The 23,529-nt window shown below is 41.0% G+C and overlaps 1 protein-coding gene across 1 annotated transcript in view; it reads right to left on the bottom strand.

Annotated features, from left to right (window-relative positions):
- Positions 1 to 1,723: 1,723 nt before the first annotated feature.
- MAP1B (microtubule associated protein 1B) overlaps positions 1,724 to 23,529 on the bottom strand; it is a 70,603-nt gene continuing 48,797 nt past the window's right edge. The window contains exons 4-7 of the mRNA XM_062600661.1: positions 20,212 to 20,352; positions 9,379 to 16,189; positions 7,377 to 7,615; positions 1,724 to 6,280 (exon numbers count right to left, since the gene is read on the bottom strand). Coding sequence (XP_062456645.1) covers positions 6,125 to 6,280; positions 7,377 to 7,615; positions 9,379 to 16,189; positions 20,212 to 20,352 — 7,347 coding nt within the window. The 3' untranslated portion in view covers positions 1,724 to 6,124. The remainder of the gene's footprint in view (positions 6,281 to 7,376; positions 7,616 to 9,378; positions 16,190 to 20,211; positions 20,353 to 23,529) is intronic.

The following is a 23,529-nucleotide window of genomic DNA, read 5'->3' as shown; positions in this document are numbered from 1 at the left end:
CCTAACATCGGTGTACACAGAGATTGCTATGTATTTCTAGGTTTACTGGCATTAGGGGATGAGCTCCACCTCCTTCACTTCCCCACATCACTCGCAAGGACCGGGTGACGGGGCTGCAGCACGACGCGTAGATCGGGGCAGCTGCAGCCACCGTGCCAGCGCGGCCGCCCAGGGACGCTGCTGCCCCCTCGCCCGCGCCCCACAGCGAGGTTAAACCGCGGCGAAGCGGTGCACGGGGCGAGGGCCCCCGAGGGACAGCGCTGAGCCCCCCTCCAGCAGCCTGCCATGCTTATTGGCTCTTTGATATTAATGGAGGGAAAAGCACCATTTCTGGTGGAACAGGTACTGAGCGTGTTCACTGCCTGCTGCAGTCAAAAAGCCTCCAGCAAGTCCTCCAGCAAACCGGAGGCGTCCGGGTTTTCTCCGGAGACGCTCAGCTCCCGGGGGGCTGGGATGAGCCCAAGGGAAACACACACAGTAGAAGGGAGGGGGGTGGACCTCCGCGGCGGCCCCGCACCAGCCGCCCCGGCCAGCCCGCCTTCGCGGGGGGACGGTGACAGCAGGGCGGGTGGGCATCGAGGGGCGCGTCACGACCCTCCAGGGAGCTCAGCAGCCCTGCCTAAACACCAGGGTAGGGCTTGCTGCAGCCACAGGGCCTCACCACCGACATGGTTCAGGGGACCCCGCATCTCCTCTAACCCCATCCTACGCACCGTGAAAAAGCACCATTTCCTCCCAATCTTAAAATAGTAGAAATCAGTATTAAACAACCTCCAGGTCTGGATGCCACGAAACAGACCTCTCGCTTTAGGTGTACCCAGTAAGACTGAGGCACCACCAGTTTCCTGTGCCATCTGAAACCTTTCACAACCTGAATATATTTGTTCATTAACAGCACTAGGGGAAATAACAATTCTCCTGCTCAGCAGCTCAGCGCTTTCCTTTGGCCTCCACCAGCAGCAGCAGAAGCGCTACAGACCGAGCCACGTCTGCAGTTCTACCAGTGCAAATCCAGAGTCTTTCTCTGCAATTACAGATCAGGAGAAAAGTCTGACCTGGAACATTTTACACTACCACAATGGCTCAAAAAATCTTGACATAAATATATGCAGGAGTATCCTGAAGGTTCAAGATTGGTAGCTCTTGACTCCTCTCATCTGGTCTTTGTTTTGCTCTACCTGGCCATGCTCAGCCCAGTTCAAGCAGAAGCACAGCAGAAAATCTATTGTTGGAATTTATGCGTGAAACTTCGGAAGTCAGAGTCAGAGGAGGGCACACAGAGGACGCCCATCCGAGGATGACGGCAGTCACGCAGTGCCGCTGCTTCCCCCCGCCCTGCGCCGCCCCAGCCTGTACCCTCTCCCGCGTGCTCACTGTCCCGCCGTCCGGCTGTCGCCGCCGGGAAGGCTGTAGGCGCTGGCTGCCCGCCCTGCCGGCGCACCGCCTGGGAACGGGGCGTTTTCTCATGCCGCTGAGGAATACAGAAACGAGAACAAAAAATAAAAGCCACATCATGGGACGTCATGGGAATGTTCCACACCACAAGATGAAAGTCATCTTCTCCATTTATCTTCTGCTTGCTAAGCAGAGATTGGTTCTTACCTAGTGTTTAGAGTCACTGATCTTCTAAGGAAAACCCCATATATTAGAAAATCACGGTTGAAGGAACGGGCAAACTTACAAATACATACATACACAAAGACAAGAAACGTGTCAACACCACTTTACCACTTTTGTATTTTATTGTGGAACTGAGTTGGTTTCCTTTACATCAAATATCCTCAATGGAAGAGGGGATATTGCACACAAATATCATAAAAGCACTACATATTACTTTCACTGGAAACTAATTTTCTACATTAGATATGACTGGATAGAATAGAAGTGATGCAGGATTATAAGACATAATACCATACACAGCTGCAGACTGACACAAACACCATTCAGAACAAGAGAGAGGAGGTGTGTGAGGTGCTTCTCAGCCAGCAACAAGACTGTTTCTTTCCACGGGTAGGAAGATAAAACGGCTGCATGCAAATGTGTGAAAGCGTACTTCAGATTTGCTCTTTTACAGTTGTGATTACAGCCCAGTCTTGAAGAGGAAGCTCCTGCCATCTGGAGCTCCTAGCTAGTCTAGTGCAGAGAAGCTTTTTCTTTTTTTTCTTCTTTTTTTTTCTTTTTCTTTCAATATTTTTATGCCATTGTTTAGTTATTTAGCTTTTTAGATTTTTTTTGTAAAGTCACAACAAACGGACTTTTTTTTTTTTTTTTTTTTAATTTTAAATAGCAAACATTTTTAAACCAGGTGAATAATATAATTGCATTCTAAGAAATGCTTACCCCTAGTTGCTTTTAGTGTTTTGTTCAATTATGAAGTGAAAAGATGAAAGCTTACAGTTTCTTTCAAGTGTAAACATTATACTTCTTCCTTTTCTAATAAATCCAGACCAACAAAATTACTATTTCTCTCAAAACATCATCACTGAGCAAGAACCTCTGGCGACAGATGAACGAAGAGAAGCGTATGACAGAAATGTCCCAAATGCACAGTAAGTGCTCGTTGGAGCAGACTTGCTTGTGGTGGGAGGGATTGAAAATTCAATTAAAAATTGATTAAATCTTAGTAAATGAGTACCGGGACTCTCCTAAAATGCGTAAGCTATCATAGACAATTAAAAAAAAAACATTCATATACACAGTTAGCTCCATTCACCACAGTATGTCAGGTAATCAAAAAAAATCAAAAGTGATTTCTACGAAAGATGGAGTGAAAAGTAGCGGTCAATGAAGCCAGGCCCACCACAAGACTTGGAAAAGGCATGCAAGAGAGGCCCTGTTCAAGTTCAGGAGTGGGATGTGATCTCTAAAGTTAATTCTTCATTGAATTTTATTTAGCAGTAGAGTAATAGCACAAAGATCATGACTGGGGATGCTGTTATGGATAATACCACCATTTAAATGGAGTGTCCTTCACACTCAAATATTGAACCTTTATAATTAGAGTAATCAATATCAAACCATGCTCCTAGAAATCTATGCTGATCAACAGCACTCATCGTTAATGTACACGGTACATTTTGATGACTGTTACTAAACTAATTGTGCAGCACTAGGACTTGCACAGTTAGGTTAGTTCCACAGGCAGGAAAGACATTAAGGGCAAGAGGAGCTGATGGAGGAGTTCGTATCCGTATTACACCCAGGTGTGGCTGTCGTTTAAAAGGGAATGGATGGAACAGGCATTACAGTACCTCAGAACAGCCAGACTGGGTTTTTAATATCCTTGTAGCAGCAAAAAACGAATGTACCTTTTAAGATTGGCTGTAACTGCCTATTTAAAAAAAAAAAAAAAAAAACAAATACTTGAGCCATCACAAACCTACTCGGGGAAATTTAAGGCTTGATTCAAATTTCATTTACAGTAGGACCAAATAACTGTAACTTTCACTGATTGCAGTGAAATTGTTGCTGATTTACAGCAGCATAAGTGAGATTAGTCTCTGGACCACTGCTATACTTAAAACAGATTTTCTGCCAAAGCGGAGGTACAAACTGCTTCGGATTTTCTCAGAGAATCAGAAAATCTGTTCCCACCCACTCAAAGTTTGAAATCTTACCTATATAAGAAAGTAGACAAAGCAGAAAGAATTGTAGAAATAATACAACTATTCTGCCAAATATTTTGCCTGTAACTTTGAAGACTATGTATTACAAAAGCGATTTTAAGTAAACGATTATGAACCCAGCCAACATGCTTGTTTTCACAATACATTTCCATCTGCCTTTTGTGCCATAGTCATTCTAAGTTATCCGTAAGGACTTAAAAGGTATAGCAATAAATAAAACAGCATTGCTAGAGATACCTAAAAAAGAAAGAAAACATTTAAAATTAATCAAAAACCCCAACAACTGACAAACAGTAATTCACAGCATTAAATGGGCCTTAAGAGCCCATATTTAAAGGGCCCTAAAGCAGTATACAAAAAAACCCTCATAAAAATTAGGAGTGCAAACATATACCTGTTAAAAAAAAATCCTATCAATGCAAATTTGAAATAAATTATAAGTAAAGAAAATAAAACGAGATCATAATTCACTACTTCACGAAACTTAATAACAGCCACAATGGTGAATCATAGAGACCAGCACATATCTCCATTTTGGAGGCCTTTACACCTTCTTCATATTCAGATTCACAAACGTCCTACAACGTAACAATATTTTCACTTGGGTAAAGCTTCTGAGACTAAAAAATCCAAACTGCCTTAAATTATGGAACTGTTGTATATGCTGTTCCTCTGCAAGTGAGCTAAAGAGGAAGGAAAGGAAGGAGGAAAGGAAGGAGGAAAGGAAGGAGGAAAGGAAGGAGGAAAGGAAGGAGGAAAGGAAGGAGGAAAGGAAGGAGGAAAGGAAGGAGGAAAGGAAGGAGGAAAGGAAGGAGGAAAGGAAGGAGGAAAGGAAGGAGGAAAGGAAGGGGAGATGTGACTTGTTTTAGCTTATCATTGCTTATTCTACCTTCCTTCAAGATCTTCCAAGGGTTGAGAATCCAGGTTACGTCCTTGTAAACATTAGGCAATCAGCTTTTCAAATCTCTATTTCTGTTATCATCAAGAGGTTAATTTTATCACCAGGGCACCCCCCGCCTCCCCCAAGGTATTGGCAGTTGTCTATTTTCAATAAATGTTACCGCAATATTCATTCTCACCAGAACCTTAAACAACATTATTCATTTATCTTATAAAACTACTAAAAAAATTTGCCTTCACCTGAAAATTTTTTCTTTGCATTTTCCTGTAAATGAAAACTTTTGTTAAAAATTCATCTATTAAAAGTTCACGCAGCACTAAAAAAAAGGATCTGTACATTTGTTCCCATATTCACTCTTAAATTAAACAAAATAAGATAAGACAAAGGAAGATTGAATACTGTACAGACTCGCAGGTGACCTTTCTCATCATCCTGAATGTTTCGCTAAGTTTTGCAACTCTGATACTGGACACCACTTCAATCTTGCTTCCACAGTACAAAAGAAGCTTTCAGAAAAAATGCTCCTCTTGCCTTGTTGAGCTGTCCGGGTGCATCAATGAAGTGACCACGTAACTAACGCACGTAATTCTTAGCACCAAGCCGCTTGACCAGTCAGATAGGCTTCTAGTACCACACATGCACACTCACACTTCTTTACTGGTGTAACTATGATCCTACACAGATGTTTTATAAACTTGCTGTCTCAACATTAAAAAATAAGTGCATCAAGTTTCTTTGTACATTCAAGTCACTTTCTAAGGCAAATTGTCTACTGTATGTACTCCCAACTGCTTTGGTATTTTGCTTCAGTTAATTGGCTGTTGACGTGGGTGTTTAAGCATGTGGACTGGTCAGTTGTGAGTTTAGTAAGTGGATTTTCACTGGGAGCATGCCTTAGACCAACATGTCTGCATGTGGAAAGAAAGGTTTTCGAATTCTGAACGGGGTTCAAACTGCTTGCATATTTGGTCTATGATTGTTATGGCATGTCAGTATGCAGAGTTCAAATTAAAGTGGATAACTGCTAATGAGTGTTTAGGTTGTATGTCGCTTCCTAGCCACATTCCGTTTCTTTTTATTTTCCAGCTAACTTAATTCTGTAAAGTAAGGACCCCCTTTGCAATAGCTCAGATTGACATAAATTTAAAAGTTTCTTTTTATGTTAGAGTATAAGCAGACTGCAGTAAGCGATACATCTATTGCCATGAGACTAATGCAGATCTAATTATTTATTACTTTCTCCTCCTACCCCTCTCTCTCTTTCTCTCTCTTTGTGTTTCTTTAGAGGGCAAATGCCTCTACCTGGCAGAAGTCAGTTGGGGTTGCTAGTGCATGGTTTCCAAATGTTCAGCGGAGATGAAACTGGATCTGTTTTTTCGCAGTAATTTGAACCCTAGTATGGGAATACTGTTATTTCCCTTAGCAATCAGCAAAGACGGAAAAATATTAGTGATTTGCATCACCTTGACACAGTATAGCATTTGGCAGGTATATAGTTCAGCAGTTGAAATAGATGAGTTGAATTTTTAGAAAAGGTGTTTTCAAATTGAAGAATTTCTGGAAACAAAGTTTAATGTTGTGGTGCATGGTCTTGTTCTTACAGTTCAATCTTGCATGCAGGAAAAGATTCATCTTGCATAACAACAGTGCTGCTGCTTGCCAAAACCATGATGTTGAGGTCCTGCTGTTTCTCATGGGTCTCTTGGTACCATTCCCTCATCACTTCTGAGTCATGGGTTGGGATTAAGGTCACCTACAACACAAAACAGGAGAACTCCTGAGACATGGACAATGATAAGAAAAACATCTTTTCAGAAGTCCCAACCAGCAAATGTTCCCCTTTTGGAAAGGGTGGATCTTTATGTAGTAAACACCCAAATAAGTGAATGGATAAGAGAAAATAACTATATGCAAAGACAGGATAAAATAACCAGAAGAAGCAGTTCATAAAAATAAAAACCCGTTTCTGTAAGATGCTGAGATGTAGTCTTCCAGAGAAGTAGCAGTCTTTAGTCTGCATTGGTATCTTTCTAGATTATGACAAAGATTTTTTATTTATGTGTTACATCAGAAAAGCATATGAGGTTTCCAAGTATACGTGATAACTATGAACTATGAAACATTCATTTTTTCTCTCGTGCTTACAAACTGCAAGGTTTCCAGACTTGGATCCTATATGGTATAGCAATAAGATCAGACAGTATTCAAATACAGTTAAGCCAAATGGCACTGCAAACCAGGAGTTCCCAACTGTTTTGGATTGAGTTTCACTCCCATTTCCTTCCTTAGACTTCTTGTTGAGGTCCCTGGAGTTTAAAGGGGATAAACTGCTTCTGAGACGTTCCTGGGACTGGCGGGGAAGGCTTGTTCGGGGTCATAGTTGTTGAAAATAATGCTGCAGTATGATAGTGCAGATGAGGAGAACGGTTTGGGGGGAGTGGAAGGAGGAGGTGATGTGCTGTGGGTAACCGTCCGTGGCTGCTGGTTTTGCAGTGCTCACTAGAGAAGGAAGGGCAGCAGCACTGGCAGGGGCCCAGGACAACAGGCTGAACGGGCAGCTTGGGGGCAGTGAATGCGCCCAGCACCAAACCATGCAAGTGCTGCTGCTGCTGTGAGGAGGAGGCAAGTCTGAGCCGGATCTGTGGCTGCTGTTTCATTCTCCAGGAAGAGATTAGAAGAGTCAGAAATGGGTGCACTGCCAGGTAAGGCCCACTCGAGGCTTCACCTGTGTGTCCTCTCAAATCACTAGTGAACAAAGCATCCTGGTTGCCACAGTCCGCTCTTGCTTCCTGCAGTTGTTTCCCGAGGAAGTTTAAATTTCCAGGTAGAAACAGTAGAGAAAAGCATACCTGCATGTTACTCTCCCACTGGGCCTTGCCCTCCAGCAGGGAGTCCAGAACTGCCCTGCTCGGCTCCTCGGCAGCAGCATCGTTCCCGCTCACCACATAGTAAGATGACCGGACCCTCTTGAAAAACTCAACATCAACATTCTTGCTGTTGCTGTGGTTGGGGATGTATACCAGATCCAAGTACACTGGGGGTCCTGGGGGCACAGCTGTTGATTTTGTCAACTTACTATTTGCAGGTCCTTAGAAAATCAAACAAGAATATATCACAGACTGGTTGAAAAGAGCATTTATTAATTACCATTATAATTGGTGATGTGATATTCCCCAAAATAGCTCATGTTGGCTAAGCGTCACATAGCTACAGCTGTACTTCTGTGTCCTCTGGAATAATTATGCTGTTACTCTCCTACATCTAATGACATGCTCCAGTTTAGTTGCATCTAAATCATGACTGTACTGGAAGGAAAAAAATCTGAATATATGTAACTAATTATATAATACAATAAAAATTCACTGCCACATATAACCAGCAATTGACTGAGCCTTTCCCAGTAATGTGCTACTATTATTCAACAGTTACTCTGCAGGGCTGTGATTACTAAATTACATAGAGTGAATGGGAGTATTATTTTCCAAGTTAAGCGGTACAGCTTTTGGAAAGACTGGGGTATACCTGATTATAGCACCACCCCAGCACTTTGCTCCTGGGGCCATAAAGAAAGCCACGCAGGTTTGAAGCAGTCTCGAGTTTTGGGGTATCAGGGAGTAATGAGGTTTAGCAGCTGCTGATATGCCAGAATTGTTTTACAGCTACGGCAGGACGTTCTGATATGTGAGCAGAAGAGAGGAAAGAAGGATCTTGGGAGGGGGTAACTATGGTGTATGTTACAAAATCATCTTTTATCATGAAAAAATTTGTGATACATTTTTTCTGGCGTGTAGATACAAACAGTAAAAATAATACTACACATGAAATTTTATGTTTAAATGACAATATCAAGTAGAGCCTTGGTTTCAGCTCTAGCATATACCTAAGAAGTATGCTTCAAGGAAGACAAATCTAGTACAGAGCTAAAGTGCTGGAGATGTATAAGGTATGAGGAACTATACTGCTGTTTTGAAAAGCATCTGTTAACAGAGACATGGACACTGGTGTAAGAAAGGAATGGTGGACAGCACAAACGGAGACGCTGCAGATAGCGGAATGCTGGTTGGCTTCCACTGAATCCTAGACCTGCTGCTTGCAACAAGCTTTCAGTAGAACACTGCTCCTGACAATGGCAAAAATCAAAGTATCCTCAAAATACTCTGTAACAAGACCTGCAGGAAACAACGTATTAGCACAATGCCTCCTTGAATAATCTAATTCATATTTTATTACTACTTAGTGTACACAACAGTCATTCAAAATGACATTAACTTCCGATATGTTTAGTCATCACTGCTGGCGTAAGACTTTAACTGGATTAGGTGATGTACATGCTTTTGTCACTGAAAGTGCTCTTACTACTGTTTCAATTAAACAAAAATCTTTTTAAAACTAATCCAGCAAAGTAATGAAAACAGCCAATTCATATAGAACTTCTGCCTCTCACAATATTAAATTGCATTTGTTTTTGTAAGGAGTATTTTGTCTAAATTATTCTTATAATGAAAAAGTGGCTCATTTCACTAATTTCACTTCACCTACAGCAGCACTTTCAATTATATTGACTGGCCTAACAATTTAGACAGCTAGTATTAAGCTTTTCGTATTTGATGCACTTGCTCTAAGTCTTTACATCTGAGCAAATGGACACAAGAAGTCTCTCAAATTACAAAAGCGAATTCAGTGAATTCTATTAAGTGCGGCTGTTATATGCTGGATTTCTTTAAAACATGGACCTTTTTTTTGTGTGTGTGGGGGGGGGGGTGCCATGATCTCAGCTGATATAAAGGCAACCTGACATAACCGCAACCACTAAGAAAACCTCAACATTAGAGAGCTCTTATCTGTCTTTACCTGTAGTTGCAGTCTTCACTGACTTGGATGTTGTTGAATTTGCTGCATTCTTGGTGTCCTTATCCTTCTCTTCCACTCGAGGTTTTACTTCTGGATTTGAGATATTTTTGGTTGCCTTCTCAACAGACTCCTTCTTTTTCGGAGAAGCCGTTTTGGAAATTTTGTCTAAAGATTCTTTTACAGCTGGCTTTGGGGAAGCCACTTGTTTTGATTTACCATCACTTTTTTTAGCAGGAGAGGAAGACTTGGTCTTAGTACCCTGCTTTTTTGTTTTTGTCTTTTCTTTGAGGTCCTTCTTCAAAGGTTTGCCCAAGTTCTGGTCAATGGGCAAAGCCTCTGGATCCACCATGGAGACATCAGGGTGCCTAGGGGAAGGGCTGCGATCTTGCATTGGGACAGGCGGAGGATCGATGTGTTTGTATGTAATTGTCTTGTCCGTTGGAATGGTTTCTGACTCATCTTCAGAGTCAATGTTAGCATCCGCAGTGATGGAAGGGCACTCTTCTGTCTCAGGAGGAACATCCGAGTCAGTCTGAGATGGGGCAGATTCACTTACTGATGTGGGAGGTGTTTCATCACACTGCCGTGCTGGCAGTTTTCCACCAGAAGGTGGCTGAGCTCCTCCAGATTGAGTTAATGGTTTTTCTTGATCTTGAGACTGTTCTTCACTTGCAAACCACTCTAGGGGATTTGGGTTGATGAATGAGGGTGAAAGTTCGGTTTTAGGGTGTTTATATTCGCAGGAGGACACAAGGCATAAATCAACATCTTGACGGGATTCTGCTAATGATTTTCCTGGAGTAAAATGTTCACTTGCTTCATAGGAATAGCTAGTAGCTTCGGGTGACCTGGTGGTGGCTTTCCCAGTTGTCTCAAATGAGTAATCCGTATCTTCGGGTGACCTGGTAGCTTTTCCAGTTGTTTCATAGGAATAAGCCATGGCCTCAGGCGACCTGGAGGTTCTCCCTGTTGTCTCATAGCAGTAGCTAATAGCTTCTGGTGACTTAGTGGTTTTCCCTGTTGTATCAAAAGAGTAATCCACAGCATCAGGTGATCTGGTAGCTTTTTCAGTCCTCTCATAGGAATAATCTGTGACCTCAAGCGATTTAGTGGTTTTCCCAATTATCTCAGAGGAATAATCTGTGGCCTCGGGTGATCTGGTGGTTTTCCCTGTTATCTCATAGGAGTAATCTGTGGCCTCAGGTGATCTAGTGGTTTTCCCCATTGTCTCATAGGAGTAATCTGTGGCCTCGGGTGATCTGGTGGTTTTCCCTGTTGTTTCATAGGAATAATCGGTGGCCACTGGTGATCTAGTGGTTTTCCCCATTGTCTCATAGGAGTAATCTTCAGCCTCAGGTGATCTGGTGGTTTTCCCTGTTGTTTCATAGGAATAATCAGTGGCCACTGGTGATCTAGTGGTTTTCCCCATTGTCTCATAGGAGTAATCTTCAGCCTCAGGTGACCTGGTGGTTTTCCCTGTCATCTCATAGGAGTAATCCGTGGCCTCAGGTGACCTCACAGTTTTCCCAGTTATCTCATAGGAATAATCTGTGGTTTCAGGTGACATTGTAGTTTTCCCTGTTGCCTCATAGGAATAATCTGAGGCCTGAGGTGATCTGGTAGGTTTTCCAGTTGCCTCATAGGAGTAGCTAATATCCTCTGGTGATCTTGTAGTTTTCTCAGCTGCCTCATAAGAATAACTAAGTTCTTCTGGTGACCTGCTGCTTTTCTCTGAATCTTCTTTTTCTGGAGTGGCTAAAGGTTCTGGACTATGCTTTGTTAGTGGTTCTTCCAACATACCAGTCTGATAGCCAAACGCTTTGTCAGAGGATACTTGCAGTGACAATGATGATGCGCGACTTGCTGACATTGCTTCTGTGACTGCAGGAGGTGAATCTGGAAAACTAGGAGAGTATAGAGGAGAGGATTCCCTTGGAGTTAATGGAGATAGGTCAGACTTTGGTGACAGCTTTTCTCCCAGGCCATGCATTTTTTCTGAGGTAAAAGAATGTAGTGACATATCTCTGGGTGGAACAGCACCTGAAAAAGGTTCCTCTGGCAGTGGTGAAGTTACCTGGGAAGGTGTATGAGCTGATGAAGTTGAGGATGAAGCTTCAATTTGAGAAACTGAAATAATTTCTGAAATATCCTTCTCCTGAGAGTAAGATGTTTGCTCAACAGGGGAAATCTTCCGCTCAAAAGTAGGCTCCTGTATATCTGAAGGGCTATAATCTACTTCAGTTGGTCCATTTTCAGATATATGATGAATACCAGTGCCTACTGTAGGATATTCTGGAGACTGTCTACTGAAGTCCATTGCTAAAGACTGCTCAGGGGACTCTTGACCAAATTCTACTGACATAGTTGACTGCTCAGGAGACCTAAGATCGTGCACTGGTGTTCTTGATTTTGCAGTTTTAGGAGAGAAATCTGGTGGAGAAATTGACATGGGCCGTGGGCACTCTTCCTTAGATGGAGACATTTCTGTTTCCTGAAATGTTGTTGGTGTTTGTACAACTGACACGGAAAGAGAATCATCAACTTCTGTGGAGTGAGGGGATCCAACCTCAGCATGCAAAGAAGGAGATACATCATCAGTAGTTGGTTCTGGAAACGAACTAGTAGCAACAGATGCTGTAGAGACAGAGGCAACTCCTTCTATATGGGAATAGGTATCTTCTGCTACAACCTCATCAACAGGTGTTGCAGACTTGTCAGAAACAGTGCCTTCAGAAATTGACATTTTGGTGTCTTCTTTTAAGGAACCAAACTGACCGATATCTATTTGAGTAGGTGAGAGATCACCTGCTAACTTCCGCTCATCCAAGACCAGTGAAGACTGAGAGCTGCTGGGCTCTGTATCCTCCATTTTCCTTTCTAAGCTGAAGCCTTCTTTAATTGCCATGAACTCTAGGCTTTTTTCATCCTGCTTTTCTTGGAAAAGGCCCACAGAGCTGGCTTCAGATGTTGGGCTAATCTGAACAGGTGATTTTTCCTTTTCAGTTTTCCCCTCAGAAGGACTTTCATAATCTCTGATAGGAGACTTTGCTTCAGCACTCAAAAATGTGTCATAAGAGGTTTCTGAACCTATTAATGGTGGACTCCGTAAAGGTGAGAGAACTTTTTCAATAGGAGACTCTGAATCTGGCACAGGCTCATCCATAGGGCTTATTCTGGGTTTTGCAGACTCATCTTTGACTTCACTGAATTCAAAGCTAACTGGAGCTTCTGCTGACTTTTCAGTGAGTTCAGAAGAAAGCTGACTGGATTTTTCATCAGTAGGAGACTGATAATAAGGTGTGTGGCCAGCACTACCAGCAGCGGACTGTGATGGAGATGCTACTTCTAATGTTTTGTCTTCAGGGCTTGCACAATGCTCTTCAGCTACTTCTTGATGTGCATCAGGCAATGTAGTAAAGGAGACAGGCTCAGCTGAGACCTTGATCTCATTGGGAGTGAGGGAAAAGTTCACACTGCGTTCACTCAGTGGTGTTTTGGCAACTGGTGATGGAGGGGACAAACTCTCAGCTGGACTCTTGGTTGGACTATATTTTCCACCAACATCTTCTGGATAGGTTTCTTTGATTTCTAATTTGGCAGTGCCCTGGATTTCACTTTCTTTTTGCCGGTATACTTCTTGGAAGGCAGATTTACAGAATTTGTCTTCCTCTAATGAAGAAGGTGGTGAGATGGTAGAAGCAGAAGCATTATAGTCTTTACCTTCTGTGGCCTCTGTTTTGGATCCTTCAGATAATCCATTGAAAGCATCCGGAAGTGGAGAGAGCTTAGGTCTACCAAACTCTTGAGAGTACAGTGATGTCTCATATTTAGTAATGTTCACATACTCCTGAGAGGGTGACTCACTTTCCTCATTGTTAGTTTCATCACTCATGACATCCCGGGGTGTAGACATTTCATCCATTGGAGTTGGTTCACTGGATATTTCAATGGTAGACTGTGTATAACCTGAAGTAGCAGTAAATTCTTCAGGTTGATCTTCTCTATTTTCTTCATCAGAAACAGTGGCTTCACTTTCTGAACCACCAGGTAATGTCTCATCATGGATAGAAGAAGCCGGCTCAACTGCTGGAGACTGAGGTTCTGAGCGTTTAGTTGGTGTAATTATGAGTAGGCCATATTTATCTTCAACTTCACCAGCTTCTGCAGCTTTGTCTACCACTGCCATCACATAATCTTCTTCAGCTTCTATTTTTTCAGTCTCTTCTTCATCTCTGACATCTTCTGCTTTGTCTTCCTCCTCTTCTTCAGTTTCTTCAGTTTCTGCCTTTTCCACTGCTTCTTCCCTGTCTTCCTCAGCCCGTTCATCTGATGCCTCATAGTCTGCCTTTTCAATATATTTTTCATCTTTAATTCTAGTTTCTGCTTCAGCCAGTATTTCTTCTGAACTCTCTTCCATTTTTCTTACTTCCTCCATATACTGTTTTGTGGTGTCCAGTGGTGTCTTTTCCTCCTCATCTTCTCCTTGTTCTTCAGCTTCTTCTGTTTCTGCCTTTTCTTCATAGTCCCCTGCTTCAGATGATTCTTCCAAGCCAGTTCCTTCATCTTCAAACTTCTCATTGTCATCAACTCTGTGCTTTTCCACAGGTTCCAGTTCTTCAGGCGTCTGCTCACATTCACCCTCAGCTTCTGTGGTAGTTATGCCTTCATCAGAGGACTCAGCAGGTCCTTCATTATCTAATTTTTCTTTTTGGACTGTGCCTGTGAGTTTCAGTTCATCCTCTATGAGTGCAACTTGAGGTTTTGTTTCTTTTATTGTTTCTACTTCTTCAGCTTTTAATTCTTCAAAGTCCTTTGTTAAATCCTCTGGTGAAGACATGAGGGATCTCTCAGCTTCAAGTTCTTTTCCATTAGCTGCAATTTCTGCAGCTGCTATTGTTGCTACAGTTGTGGTAGCAGCTCCAACTGCAGCAAGGGCAGCTTGTGCTCCATTGACTTTGATCTCCTTCTTCACAGTCTTAATTTTCCCTTTTTCCTTTGGCTTTCCAGCAGGTACTGGTTCTTTCTTAGCAGGTTCCTCCTTCTTTTGTGGTTTAGGCTTTGCTGCTGGTTTTTTGGCTTCAGCTGAAGGAGTAGCTGTCTTCTTTGTTTCTTTAGGGAGCTTTTTGATGTCTTTTTTGGCTTCTTTTTCTTCCTTCTTAATTTCCTTCTTCTCTTCTTTTTTAACTTCCTTTTTAGCCTCCTTTGGTGGAGCTTCTTTCTTCACTTCCTTTTTAGCTTCCTTCTTCTCTTCCTTTTTCACCTCTTTTTTAACTTCTTTTTTGACCTCTTCTTTTTTGGGTTTTTCCTCTTTTTTGATGGGTGTTTTCTCCTCTTTTTTAGAAACCTCTTTCTTTGGTTTTTCTTTCTCCTCTTTCTTTTCTTCAGGTTTTGCTTTGACTTCTTTTTTCACTGGTTTCTCCTTTGCCACTTTTGGTTTTACGTCTGCAGCTTGTTTTTCAGCAGTTTCAGGTTTCACTAACTGCTCCTCTTTACTTGTTGCATCTTTTTCTGCCACTATAGGTTTGGTCTCCACTTTTGCTGGTTTCTCTTTTTTAACTGGAACTTTTTCCTTGCTTTCTACTTTCTGAGGCTTTTCTGGTGCTGGACTAGGTTTTGGTGGTTCCGGTGTTTCTTCTTTAGATTCTTTTCTGACTGTCTTGCTTGGTGGTGTCTTTGCAGCAGGCTTAAGGCTCTCCTTGCTGTCTGTTCGTTGTTTTAACTTTGCTTGTTTCACAGCTGGACTAGCAATGTTCCCAGTTAGGTCTTTCTGTGTAACCATTGGTTGTTTAAGGAAGTCTAAATGTTTGAGTTTTTCCAGTCCTTCTAGAATATTATATTGGGTACTGTTTCCAGGAAACAAAACTCGAATAATTTTTTCTGCAGGATTAGCTGGATGCCACACAATCAGGGAGGAGACAGAGGTGAAATAAGATAATGGAATATCTACTTCTTGGCCATTTGGTAGCAGGAATTCAGCTTTATCTTTGCTAGTACCACTCCACTGTTGCATAAAATATTGCATCTCTTTGCTGTTTTTAACAGGATTAAGCACATACATCTCCAGTTTGCCAACTCCCATTTTCTGAAATAAAATGATGGGGTCAATGGTATTTCCTACATTTCTAAAAAGAGGCTCAGGTTTCATAGACAATTTATTTAAATACTGGAGAGTAAAACAAGCTTCTTCTACACTCCTTTTTACTCTAAAGTTAGGATCAAGGTTCTTCAGATTTTCAGGAACATTGAGGAATACAACTCCTAAATCAGGGGAGATCAGATTTTTCATCCAGTCACTGTTGGTTGTAGATCCTTGGGACTGTTCCTCTTCTAATTCAGCTATCTTTCGCTGAAGCATGCTGTTGATTCCTGGCAGGTTGTCATCTCCAATGTGAGTGAGCAGAATGGAATCGACTCTGTCTAAATGCCGGATAAGTTTCCAGAAGCAAGATTTTCTTTCAGATCCTCCATTGATAAGCATGTTGAATCCATTCACTGCAAATAATGCAGAGTCCCCTCTTCCACCCGGAAAAATATAACAGCAGGGTTTGGAGAGTTTCAAAAAGCCTCCTGAGGTTGGAGGTTCCAAAATGTCAAAGGGTGATGGCACTTCTACTGATTCTGACAGATACTCTGTGAATTCAGAGAGTCCTTCCATTTCGGGCAATATGGAAGCCGAGTTGAGTTTAATGTTAATAAAGTCTTGAAGGTTGTGTCTGTCAAGGTTGGAATTTTTCCAGTCCCCTTCCTCAGGGCAGAAGAGAGTTAAGCTGGCTTTGTTGGCAGGATGTGTAGTGCTTAATAACTCACCGATCTAGGGATGTAAAATAAAAAGACAAAAAGACGCAAGTAAATTCTTTTTTTTCCTGACAATTAATGTCAAATTATAGCATCTCCTGACCAGATAAAACCTTTTTCATTCACTTTTGCGCTGGTGAGTACCAGTCATAGAAACTATGGGAACCTGTTGCTATAATTAATCCACTACTGTATTTTTTTTATTCACGGCTCCTTCCTCAATGCCCAGAGGAGGAAAGTACCCCAAGGTTTCCCTTTCCCTCCTCGATCCTTTATAGAAAGCTTTTGAGGACTATGGCGTTAACACTATCAGCAATGTCACTGTCTTTGCCATTGGCTCATGAGTCTCTACACTGCCCCAAACCATCCAGAAGAGCTGGTCAAACACCTAAGGGAAACCGCATACCCTCAGGCTATACCCGAAACCCAGGGGAGGCGGATGTCCCCTGGGGCAGGTTGCCTTCTTCGCCTCTCCTCACACGGGCTGTGCTCCACAACACCACTGTTATTTCAGTTCTTTCGGCAGTCTGGCTCTTGAAAAGCTAGCAGGAAATTAGGTAAACACAGCCCACTTCTACTTGCTCTTAACGAAGACACCACCAAATTATGTAAACCTCTTCTTTAAAAAAAAGTAATTCAGACATAAAATGTCAGTACAAAATATGCCTACACGGAATCTTGCAAAATACCACAACCTTCTTTGCCAAAACTCCGTTTTCAGTTCAAGCTATAAGAACAGTTTCCATAAAGATCATTTAGATTGTTACAGCTGAATAATTTGAAAGTTTTGGGCCACAAACTGAATCATCAAAAGAAATGGACATACACAAAATTAATATGCTCGTTTGCAGATCTCTGTGAGTCTCTGCATGGTGTGTCTAGGTTTCCTTTTTTTGTGTTACATAATTTATTTTCACCATTTACCAAAAATAAAACTTAATAAAGATGCAGTGGCTGTTATCCAAACAAAAATAATCCACTCAATACCAAAATGAAGTAGAAAATAAATATTTTTTTATGTTCCTTTGTCAGCCTTACTGAGTATCCAAACCATCTGACAGGAGTATAAATAAATCTTACCCAAATGTCAGACATAGCTTTGTCTGGAAAAGAGCAGAGAGAAAAACAGAATAGAACAAAACAAAATAAAAGGAGTAAACGCAGAATAGGATAAAAGATAAGGAAAATAGGAGAACCATTCCTATTGTTTATCACAGAAATAAGAAAAAAGGACGGAAAGGCAGTTAAGGGAGGACAGGCATCTTCTGTTAATGCTCAGCACAGACAACAGCTCTGAAATAGATTTAGGGTCTTGAGTGTACTCCTTATGTCGTATCTCTGGTCAGGGCTGAATACATGTTATTAGAGAGAGACAAAAGTAGGACCATGATCTCTTCATTTGGGTGAATAAATCAAAGTCAGCTACATACATAAGGAGATAACTTGAGTACAGACCATTTTTCATGTAAGGCCAATTTTCCAGCAACATGAAGAATTACATGGTAATATATTGGACTACTAAATATATTGGGCCAAGGTTTAGGGTTAGTCCTATTCCATTTATATAATACTGTATTTCACTTTCTGCTTCATGCTTCTAGATTCTAAACTGTTTCCTCCTAAAAGTTGGCACGCATAACACAGACAGTATTAAGGCACTAGGAGCACAGACCGTTGAAAAGTTGGTGAAAAACTATTCCAAAGATTGTATTTCTTAGGAATAGCAAGTTCAGGAATGCCTCAGAAAAGTTTTTAATGGATTTGTATTTCAAACGATAACACAGCGAACATTGACACTTTCACTGCTGCAACTATTTGATAATGCTTTTGGACATCTCAGTTACATTATTACCATTGCACTGACTTCAGTAATGACTGGGAAGGACAAATGTGGCCCACTGTTGCTGTTCGTAGGTTTTGGGCCCAATACTAATCCCAGTTACTTCTATATAGTCTCCCACAGCCTAAAAGAGACAGCAGAGTAGTAACTCATTATCTTTTGGCTGAAGTATCTTTAGTTGTGAACCTGATCATCTTTTGAAGCACTAAGACATATCCGTTGAGGAATTCTGAAGTTTTAAAGGTGTTATGGCTGGTGATAGCAAACACCATATGGCTGGTGATAGCAAACAGCAAGTTAACTGCACAGAGAAAATACAAGATTTTTTCATATCCAGGGAGCCACACAGGTATAAAGAACGGTTTTCATCCGCAAGCTGTGGCTGCAGAGGCAGGGGAATGGGATATCTTCACTGTTCTAGCACAGGAAAAGTTGAAAATGACATTTTTAGGCATTGCCTGCAGGAAGTTGAGGAAGTCGGAGATGGAAGTCCGAGCTGGACTCCATGAGACAATCCCCCAGGTGAAGGGAAATATTTATTTTGCTATATGTACATCCCATGACCGTAGTTCAGGTTCAGTCCAGAAAAATAAAAATAGATGGACAGCAGAAATATTAACTTCAACTAACATTCATCAAACTTACCGTGTTAATAGACCAGCAGAGCACAGGAATTTATTCTTCTAACCACTAGTTAGAAAACCACCAACTACTTTTTCTAGCACTGATTTCTAACCTTGTTTCTTATTTGTAGTCTCCTAAAAATCTCCCACTAATGGTATACTGACTCTTTAAGAAATTTCACATACACAGCCTGCAGCACAGCAAATACAGTCTTCGGTTGCGTAGTTACCTTTTGTGAAATCTTGTAGAAGCAGTGAACAAATGTCCAAGGCTTCAGAGACAATAAGCTGTAAGTGACCACATTAAAACCACCGTGCTGGCCGTTTGGTGAGCGTGCCGCCCCGAGCAGAGACCAGCCAAGCGAGCCTCCTCCACGATGGCAGCGCGTGCCCTGCACACGCACCAGTGCCAGCAGTCCTTCAGCTGCTCTCGCTCATACGCCAACATCACTACTCCACTCCTCAGCCAACACTGCAGCTTCCTGACTGTAATTGTAGGATTTGCCCCAAGTTTAGCAGGTAACTATAAAACAATTATGTCTTGTTAACTAGCCAGAGACACAAGAAGCTGCAGTTTGCTATTTTACAGAACCGTAACTCTTCGAAATGTCAGTGACTTTTAGGGGACACGTCCCTTTCAGAGACCAGGGATATGGCTCTTGCCCTAGCTGTACCACTGTATGCTGAACAAAAGGCTTTGAGAATAGGATCAAATAGATGCAATAAGGTTACACTGGGATTCCTTCAAACTCTGCATTTTTAGTGCTAAACTTTCAAATACCACTCTACTGAGATGCTTGTAATTAAATTTGGATACTAAAATCCCAGGGATGCAGCCATATAGTTTATTTAAATATATACTTTACATAGCAGCCAAATTAAGTGTGACAGCTTGTTTACTATGGGTTCCTGCCCTATGGGAGCTTTCAGACACAGTACATTAAGCAAGACAACAAAATAATAATTATGAAACAACTAACCATGAAACAAATGGCATTAAATACTGGTAGATTTCATGTTTTGATACTTGTATTTCTGGCATGTGAAAATCTCAAGATTTACAGAATTCATTGGCCAAATTTTAAATACTACAGCAAAGAAGCCAAGTAGGTAGGTGATAAAAAAACTACAGCCATTACAACAGACAGGCTCTGTCTTATTTAATGTCACATATCACTTAGCTGCCATCAGGCAAGAACTTTGTGTCAGATTCAATTTGACTGCTTCGTATGTGCACCTTAGGTAAACAACCTGTATATTTTAAACACACTGATGAAGTGATGTTAGTAAAGATAAAGCTGAACTCTTCCTTCCATTGTTTAAAGGTTCCTTGGCTTTCTGTTTCTTAAAGTTATAATTTAATCCTCCAAATTAAAATGTTGCTCTTTTGTTAAGCAATTTACATCAAAACTAAAGTAAACTAAATGAATGTTTTGAAGGAAAGTCTATAACAAAGAGTAAGGAGCATTAGCATCAAGCTCTCCGTGCTAAATCTAACAGAGATGGCCATTTTTAGTCTTCTGAAAACATGTGCCACCACATGACAATGTATGGAAGACACTTTTTGGTACACACCTCTTGATCTGTGAAGATCTCAATGAAGTTCTGGAAGGAGAAGGACCCTGACTGAAGAATGAGTTCTCCTGTGTTTTCAAAGCACTGTCCAGTGAGCACAAGGAGCTTGTGTCTTGCAGCATCTGTGATCATTAAACGCACCTACAGTGAAGAAGAGAAGCGTATCAGTAACAGGAGTTACGATGCATTGCTATATTCCTCTGAGAACATGCAGTTTACCTTGCCTAATTTAAAACCCATTTTGCACAAGAGTCTCCCAGGACTGATGAAATATTATCTAGTTACAGGGCTGTTTATGAAAGACAGAGCAAAAAGGAGAAAAGGGGGCACAAGAAGTGACTAGAGAGAAGGTTCAATGAAAAATTCAACAAACGACATGGAAAAAAGAGCAAGGAGCAGAAGAGAATAAAATTTAAATGAAAAAATAATAATTACAATGAATAATACTTCTTGTATAACTCTTAGTGGATTTTAACAGTACTGTATCAGGGTCACCTTGGCTAATTGCCCCCCATATGGTAATGAGGGACAACTGTGTGTATCAGCCTCAGAGCCTCAATTTTTGGAAGGCTGTTGTTTTTTTCCCAGTGTACAGCATTACTTGCCATGTAGTTGCAAAAATATCACTGAAAATAGCCACAAAACAAACAGAAAAAATGGCATATTTGGACTGTTGTTCTTTTAACTTGAATCATCTACAAAATTAAAGGAAATTCAGCTTCACCACAACCATAAATTTGAACTTCAAGCACTCAGATACAGTTATATGCACCATTTACATCTCATGATGTCACTAACTACGGATACTATAACTCTTCAAAATGTGCCAGCACAAGATCTTTTTTCAATACATTTAGTAAATTATGTGGATGCATGATGGGTCAAAGGAGATGGCTGCTGACCTTATTCTGCATTTTGAAATTCCTAAATATTTCAAAGTGTATTCTCTTTATTTTCCTTGACCCTCACTACAGCTAATAATTCCTGCTTCCCACCAGGGGAAATTTACTTGTATGTTGAATAAAATCCATACAGCTAAAAATCTTCTGTTGGCTGAAGTCAACCTAAATCCAAACAAAATCCTTGCAAGATTATGTATTATTAAATAAACTTTTGAAAATATTTCCAAGGTCTTCTCCAAACTGAAGATCAAGGTATGCAGTAATTCCTTCATACAAGAAGGATTAAGTTAAACCAGAAGAGGACACTGATTCCTGAATAGGACCATCCATGTATTAAGTCAAACGAGAACAGTCCACCTAGAACAACTCCACATGCAGATATTGCATCCAAACTCCATTTCCATGGAGATGACATAATCACCTCAGCTCTCCTAGTAAGCTGCTCTTTCAAATTTGTATATTGATTGTTAAGCAATCAATTGTTCTAAATAATTCCCTCTCACGCCAGAAAGGCTTGACCTAAATCTCTGCTCAGCAACTAAGATTGTTGTACAAGTAGAAAAGAGTACAGATCTGAAAGATGCTCCCAACTCTACAACATAGAGCTTCATTTTTATTTTGTTAAATAAGTGGCCTTAACTTTGACCAGTGGAAAGTTCCTTTAATTTAAAGCAGACCTAAATGTTGGTTTATCGCTAATTGTGTTAGATGATTAAAAATGCAACAATATCCTTGCTGGATCAAATCAGTCTATTCCTATTTCAAACAAGAACATAGATAAGTGCAGCTGGCTGTCTGATGTGTGTTGCTGAAATCTCGTCTGTTTTAGTTGTATTAAAACCATAAAAGAACTGGCGTCCTCTTCTATTTTTTTTCTGGTTGCTGGCAGCAGTTCTGGGCAGTCTGCCAACCTATGCATAAAATCGCCAGCTTTTCCAACAGCAAAATTACTTCCTGACTTGTGAAACACTGATATGTGACTGTCACATAAGTCCCCTTCAATCTATTTTATTAATTGATGGTGAAATAGGCTCTGCAGAGCTAGAAAACTATGACAGGAAAAAAAAGTAAATAAATGCTTGCAGATCACAGAGTGTAATATATAATATACATGGAAGAACTTCAAGAGACATATAAATTGTGCGTCTGGGTATAATGAAGGCTTCCTGGGAGACTACCAGAATTTTGTCAGCTGATTTCAAGACTATTACATTTAAGAAACGTGTTAAAGTGATCTTTCTGCTCAAGTTTATCCTTAGTTGAAGTCCAAAATTGAAATCCCAATTTGTTTAAGATAAGTGAACAGCAAGATGTAGCCTCAGTCAAAATTGCGTTAAAGACAGAACATGAACAGACACAGGAGAGTAAGGAGATTGGAAGTTTCCAAGATTTATGGTATCATGTATTAAAGCAATGGAGTGGAGTCTTCTAAAAAAGGAAGTAACTGTTCACGGGGTTTTAAGAAACTTGCTTTCTTTGGGCAGCTGTGATCTCTCTCCCTTTGGCCTTCTCTCCTTTGGGAAATACTTGGCAGCTGACTGAACATGACAGGAGCTTTGGGTAGAGTCATGCTCAGACAACCAACAGTATAGTTTTTACCAGCCACATTAGCAGTACTGCAATTTCTTTTAACATCTTTGCGTTTGTTTTTCCTGAACTGATAAATTCAATTTCCTCTTCTGATGAAGTAAGAACTCCATGGTATATCACCGTCTCCCCAGATGCAACCTGGAAAACTCTTGAGATGAGAAACTAAATTTCCTACTTGTCTTAAGGGGCAAAGCATGTCTATTCCAAACCCTGATTTAATTCCCCTGCCTCCTTCTTATCTCCTTTTTTGGCTGTTGTCCAGTGAGAGCCTGGCTTAGGCAGCCAAGGTAAATCTCAGCTTGCAACTTCTGGCTGTGACCAGTTTGGCAAGACAAAAACAAATAAAGATTGCCTCCCAAAGACTGAGGGGAGGAAATTAACAGTAACCTAGCCAAACATCTCCCAGAGCCAAAGAGGAAAGCCGGGGTTCAGAAGCCATTAATCGGTTTCAGACCATGTACTTCCACACGGCCATCCATCAAAGGAACGACAAGCAACAGCGACAGAAACAACATTTCTGTACTTTTGGCTATGCCTTCTGCTCCCTCCACCACCACCCTTTTGCAACTCTTACTTTTTTCTGAAAGCCACTGTGGATGGGATATTAATGAAGAACTTCAGAGTTGCCACCTAGCTTGTTTCATACCAAGTACCACTGCAATGCCAGAGATATTCCAGTACAGTGTTATAGTGAATGAGCTGCCGTTAACTATGACTGACTTATTTTTTAAAACTTTACACTTTACATTTGTTTCAGTATTTTTCCGCTTATTTGTGTTTAATATTACTTGAAGTTGATAAAAAACAGATTTTTGACAAAGTAATA

The sequence above is a fragment of the Rhea pennata genome, chromosome Z (genome assembly GCF_028389875.1).
Source record: "Rhea pennata isolate bPtePen1 chromosome Z, bPtePen1.pri, whole genome shotgun sequence".
Classification (NCBI taxonomy): domain Eukaryota; kingdom Metazoa; phylum Chordata; class Aves; order Rheiformes; family Rheidae; genus Rhea; species Rhea pennata.
The sequence above is the reverse complement of the archived record's forward strand: the minus strand, read 5'-3'. Positions and strand labels throughout refer to the sequence as shown.